The following is a 6,678-nucleotide window of genomic DNA, read 5'->3' as shown; positions in this document are numbered from 1 at the left end:
GTCGGAATATACCGACGAACTTCCGACGACTACAACGGTTACATTTTTTATCGGAATGTCGTCGAAAAATTGTCGGAAAATTCCGACGACCCTTGTTTCGTCGGAATTCCGTCGGAAATGGCCGACGAAATTCCGACGACTTCAATTTTTTGGATTTGGTCGGAAATTGGTCGGTAATCCGTCACAAATGTCCGACGACGTTGATGTCCGTCGGAACCTCCGTCGGAATTCGGCGTGTTTTCTTGTAGTGGTATCGTTTTAAGTTTCGGCACACGGATTAAAGAAACAATTAATTTTGTACATTTCCTATAAAAAAACAATATTACCTATACACTTAACCATATTTCAACCAATAGAAAAATAAATTTTGCATAAAATTAATAAATTTTGCATTGAAAATCGAAAACAACACTTATTTTGTAACGAAAAAAATTCTCTAAAATGACACTTAATATGAAACGGAGGAAGTAATTAGTTTGTTTTCCTCTACATTTTACAAAGAAGGAAAAGAGAAAAATATCGAAAGAAAAGAGAAAATATCGAAAGTATATTTTACAAAGGAGAAACTAGTTATGTTGGTATTACGTACGTGGTCGTCTTAAAATAAGTACAAGGCATGATCAGATCAAAAATTTGTGATGTTTGTTTTGATTCAAAGAACACAAATACTAAATCATTTCATCTGTTATATTTTGTGTTGTTTCTTCTCAACTTCAAAACTACTATTTATACAAATAGAAAAGGTATCTATTTTTCTAAAATACTCCCTCTATTTTTATTTGTAAGTTGTTTTAGTTAAAAGTTGAATATTAAGAAAATTTTTACTTTAAAAAAAATAGCATTTAGTACATAAATTCAACCAATAATAAAAAGGTATGAATTATTTGATTAATCACACAACATGTAATAAATGTAAAATGTATTTTAGATTATGTAAATATCTTATATTGTGAAACAAACATTTTTTGCTAAAACTGTTTACGTATCAAAACAGATGGAGTACATAGAACACCAATAATATTAGAGACAAAATGAAACACCAATAATATTTGAGAATAGTAGAAGATTGCTGCAAATGCAGAAAAATGATAACATCCTTAATCAATGATGACTGATACATTATTATTCGAATATTTTTGAAATGTCTGTTGAAAACTTTGTTTAGATTATCTTTTCAACCTTTGTTTAGATTATGTATATGTTAATTTGGTGTTTTCTGATCATGACAGTTGTGTGTTTCAAAGTTAATTCGTTAATGAGTTTCTTTAGTTAACTCAGACTAATTATTTAAGGTTCAGAGCTCGATGTTCAAAAAACCTTAAATATTGTCCTTTCGTTAGCACAGCCGTCCAATAAATGGAATTTAATTATATAAATTAAATCATAGAAACATCCAAGTTCTTACGGTAATTAAGTTCTTTTTAGAACATGAGGTAAGTGTTCAAAAAAAAAAAACAGAAGAACATGAGGTAAGTTGTTGAGATTTTCAATTGAATCGTTGTTGGTTATGTAGAATATACTATATGAAAAGGGTAATTTAAAAATTATTATAACTAGATGGGTCCATAAATATACTTTTGTCCGAAAAAAATTGAATATCCAGAATCAAGAATGTTGACAGTGGGCAGAGAGAAAGCTAGACAAGGCTTTAGAGCCTATAGACAACTAATAGGTGCGAATGCTAATGCATGCGATGTTTTTTCATGCAGACGTTATAAAGTCAAAATGCTCAGTTTCTGGAGTCTTTTTTTTTTTTTTTTTTTTTTTTTTTTTTTTGAAAAAGGGCTTGTTTCTGGAGTTTCTTAACAGACAGTTTTATGCGTGAATTGATATTTGAAAGCATCGTTTAATTTTTTTAGTTTACAGAAACCGTAGAACTAAAAACATTTCCAATGTAAAACTCCATTTTTTCCTCCAAAATGGGATAAAAGTAAAAATTGATTAAAATTACTACAACCCTACTTCATTTTCCAGTCTATAAGGGAGTGATGAACAAACAAAAAATAGATTACTCCATTTATTAAGTAAATTATAGAGTGAGATATGAAGTTAGATTGAAGCATTTTTTACTCCATATTCACTTTTATTCCATTTTAGAAGAAAAAATTGAGTGGAAATGGATATGTCCTAACACATGTCAACACTTAAATAATACAATGTGTAGATTAAAAATAATTAGTTCTACTCATGCTTCTAAAATTACAATTTGTTTCGTTATGATTATAATGATAACGCGTTAATACACTTTAGCGACTGGCTACATAGAACGTGTGTATGTTTCATTTCACATGGTTGTGCAAATTTACTTGCTTGTCTGTCCATGTAAGGATTGAAGAAATTTACCTATTTTTTCTTTTAATATGATCTGTCAACGTCATTCTGTTGAGGAGTAAATCATAATAAAGTATTTATGACATAATCATTTAAGTTTCTTCTTCTGTATTCTCTCTACATACATGCATATATATTCACACATATCTACTATGCTAGGTATTGATATGACTGATCACATTCTGTGGATCTTTATGGTGGGAGTATTGTTTAGTATTTGTGGAAATTTTATGAACTTTATGTTTTTTTTTATTTCTTCACCAGAACAATCATTTTTGCATAGTGCTAATGTTTTCTAGAACTAACAGTGCTAATGTTTATGTACAAAGATAAGAAAACCAATTAATATTTGTGTTTTTGTGTTAAGCAGTGTCTTAATTAATTGTATGGGAGTATCGGAGTATATTTTAAACTTATCGTATGATCTACCTCGACAACCCATGCACCTTTATTGATCTTCTTGATTATTGTTCCAGTGCTCTCTCTCGCGTTCCAAAATTATTAGTATTGAATGAAGAATGTCGTAAGATATTCTCAAGTAAGATGCATATTGATAATAGAGAGAGAAGATATTGTTTTACAAATGATTATTTAACGTTTAATTTTGAAATATTTTGAAATGAATGTAAATTTATAAGAAAATTAATGTTTCTATAATGAATGTATCTTCGTCTGAGTTTTTATCTAATGGTTTACATAGATATGTTGAATATAAGATGTTCTACACTCCCTTGACCTAAAAGTAAATCAAGCTTAACTGCTTAAGTCCCCCGCCATGTATATATATACTCCCTCCGTTTCATAATATAAGTAGTTTTGGCTAAAGCGCGAAGATTAAAAAAATTATTATGTTTTTAAAAAGTATTTTATAATAAATAGGTTAGATATAATTTAACTAATAAAAAATAAGTCTATTTAATTTGATTGGTCACACTGTATTCAATAAATGTAAAAGTTACCTAGAAATACGAAAACTACTTACATTTTAAAACAAAAAAATTTCCCTAAACCTACTTACAATATGAAACGGAGGGAGTATTTGAGTTCAAAAAGTTCTGAACCGAAATTATATTATCTTTGGGCCAGTGACAAGAGCTGGTTGTCCTCCTAAATATTTATTCCAAGTTTTTTTGGCGGTTCCATTTTCTTACTTTGACTCTTGTAAAAAGAATTTCTATTTTAGAGTTTGTAAAATTCTAAATTTGAAGTTTCAAGGTATTATTTTCCAAAAACAAAATTTCAAACCGAACTTCAAAATTATATATATTTTACACTGTGGTCCTTATATTTGTTATAACTAATATAAATCCAAAAAAAATTATAAATAACTAGAACATATGTAAAAATATTACAGTAATATTAATTAAGAAAATCTTACATCAAATATATAAAATTATAAATATAAATACATAATTAAATATTAAACTACAAAAAATACCACATTATTCCATAAAATTATTTCCGTCATGCTCCATCTTTGGGTACACAAAAATTTTGGACAATATTTTAGAAATTTTGAAGGTTCCGGAGAAAATTTACTAGGCTATTAGTGTTGTTGTAATATTTATGTTTTTCTAATAATTATGTCTTCATGTATCTTATTTAAGAGTTTTTTTATTAAGTTTCTTTTATAATATTCTTGTTTTCTAATTATAGTCTTGAAATATTATAAATCTTATTTTATTTTTTTTCTTTAATTTTATGTGTAAAATGTGAATTCATAAAAACAAATTTTAAATATTTATGATTTATAAAAAATTAAGAATTAAAACGATAAATGAGAAAATACTTAAGAATCATAAATGTGATGTGTAATTAATTATAAGGATTAAAATGCAAATAAAAAGATGAAACTTCAAATTTGAAGTTTTGAAGTTTCATTCCTCAAAACTCTAAATTTGAAGTTTTGAATTTCTCTTTTGGAGAACAGAAAACTCTATATTTTAAGTTATAGAGTTTCTTTTAGAGATGCTCTGAGGTTGCTAATTCTTTGTATTTAACGATTTCTTCTATGTTTAATTTACAAAAGACTTTGACATAGATAGTTTGCAATTATGTGCCATTCAATATTAAGGTAAATTCCGCCGGTATTAATATAATACTGTCTCCTTCCTTTTGACATCATTTATATACTACTGTATATGAAAGTGAAAACTCCCGACAAAAGAAAATTAAGAGTAAAGACTAAATGCACCATAACATAAAAACAATATTCAATGTACAATGTTATTTCTTTATGTTTATTTTCTGTCCAACCCTTCTCTCTCTTGCGTCCCTTTCCAATGCACTTACAAAATTAAATATAGTTTCCAATTTGCTCTCCAACCATAGAGTCTCATTTCGGGTATAAATAACCTCATCCAGACACAAAGCATCAATATTTGAAGATATCATAATACACTCAAAAGCATATCAATATTTGGTTAAACGGAGAATGAGTCCGGTGGCTTCAACAAGGTGGTGTCCGACCACGGAGCAACTGATGATCCTGGAAGAAATGTACCGGACCGGTATACGGACTCCTAATGCGGTGCAGATACAACAGATCACAGCTCACTTAGCTTTGTATGGACGTATTGAGGGCAAAAACGTGTTTTACTGGTTTCAGAACCATAAGGCAAGAGATAGACAGAAGCTGAGGAAGAAACTCGCTAAGCAACTTCACCAACAACAACTACAACAAATTAAACTCAAACCAATATCGATGGTATCTGACATCATCGATCATCACAATCCTTACTACCATAATCACCATCGTCCGTATGATCATATGTCTTTCGCTTGCTGCTCTCAGCCTCCTCCCGTTTGTCTTTCTTATCAGGTACTCCTTCCGTTTCGGATTACTTGGCGTTTTTAGATTAAGAAAACATTTAATTTTGTATATTTAATAGATAAAAACATCATTATCAATACATCAAACCACATTTCAACCAATTAAAAATAGATTAAAATATAAAATCAATAAATTTTGTATTGAAATTATAAAACAACACTTATTTTAAAACAAAAATTTTACCATTCAACGACAAGTAATCTGAAACGGAGGGTATATGTAATATATAAATAGTATAATGTTTTGAGGTTACACGTTTTACTTATAAAGTTATATTGGATAAATGATTATGACCAAAACTGGCCTTATATGGATATAAACAACAAACAATCTCAGCCTCCACTCTGGTTTGTAACTAATTTATATATACAGTTTTTATTTATAACCGGAGAACTGTAAACTGACTCGAAGCTTTATAATATGATATCATACGTTTGTTTGCTACTTAAACAGTTTAGATAGAAAGCCGAAATGAGGAATGTTAACTTGTTAGCATGTTTGATAACACGTTTTTTGTTTCCCTGCCCTGGTTTTTAAATTTGTGATATATGATGCTAATTTTTAGATTGCCATTTTGGAAAATATAGGGAATTGGAGTAGAAGTTCAAAGCAAAGTGGTGAATGAATATTATTACAACAAAAGTGGACCTGAAGATATGTTGATGCAAAAACCAATCACGGGCCAAAACTCATCGTACGATCGAGATTGGATGATGATGATGGATATGGGTCCACGACCATCATATTCCTCATCATCACCAATTCCATGTTGCAACATGATGATGAACAGTCCAAAGATACCACCAAAAACCCTTGAACTCTTCCCAATCTCATCCATCAACTCCAAACAAGACAGTTCCAAACTCTAAAGATAACATTTACAAAAGAGATCCTGCAGGTGTTTCACTCATGTATCATATATTATGTGTGTCAAAGTACGAAAACACGTGTACTTGAGGGGTAAATTTTTAGCCGTTATTAGTTGAGTTAATGAAATGTTTAATAGGTACATCTCTCTCTCTTTCTCTCTGCAGTAGAATTAATAGGAAGTTTTAATAATTTATAAATATTTAATTTTACAAGATGTTTGATGGTGGTTGTGTATTCGTTGTAAAATTAAATATCATGGTTTCTGTAATTGCATGCATGTATGCACGTGTAGGCTATATTGTCTTTAGGACTAGACAGTGCGAAAAACCTCATTTGTCTAATGTGTAACCTGGCCATACCCTTTATTTTGATGTGGTCACCGTCCTTTTGATGTGTACTATGATTCTTCCTTTTTGTTTTTTTTTTTATTTCCCACTATCTATCCTACACTAAAGGGTAATACTCTCGATGCTTAGCTATGTCACATCCTTAAGAAAAAACAGGCAATCAGCTATCTCTATTTTACCATGTCCTACCATCTTTATGCGAAACAGATTAAATTTGGATCATTGTGGGCCGCTAAAAGTTTCTTAATGGCCCATATCAATCTCACGTAATCCTAATGTTCGTTCCAAACAATTATC

At 29.6% G+C, this 6,678-nt stretch overlaps 1 protein-coding gene across 1 annotated transcript; it reads left to right on the top strand.

Moving 5' to 3' along the window:
* Positions 1-4,765: 4,765 nt before the first annotated feature.
* On the top strand, positions 4,766-6,033 carry LOC106334107 (WUSCHEL-related homeobox 3-like). Its single transcript, XM_013772451.1, has 2 exons — positions 4,766-5,152; positions 5,752-6,033. The coding sequence occupies exons 1-2, from the start codon at positions 4,766-4,768 to the stop codon at positions 6,031-6,033; spliced, it is 669 nt and encodes a 222-aa protein (XP_013627905.1).
* The last annotated feature ends 645 nt before the right edge of the window (positions 6,034-6,678 follow it).

The sequence above is a fragment of the Brassica oleracea genome, chromosome C3 (assembly GCF_000695525.1).
Source record: "Brassica oleracea var. oleracea cultivar TO1000 chromosome C3, BOL, whole genome shotgun sequence".
NCBI lineage: Eukaryota > Viridiplantae > Streptophyta > Magnoliopsida > Brassicales > Brassicaceae > Brassica > Brassica oleracea.
The sequence above is the reverse complement of the archived record's forward strand: the minus strand, read 5'-3'. Positions and strand labels throughout refer to the sequence as shown.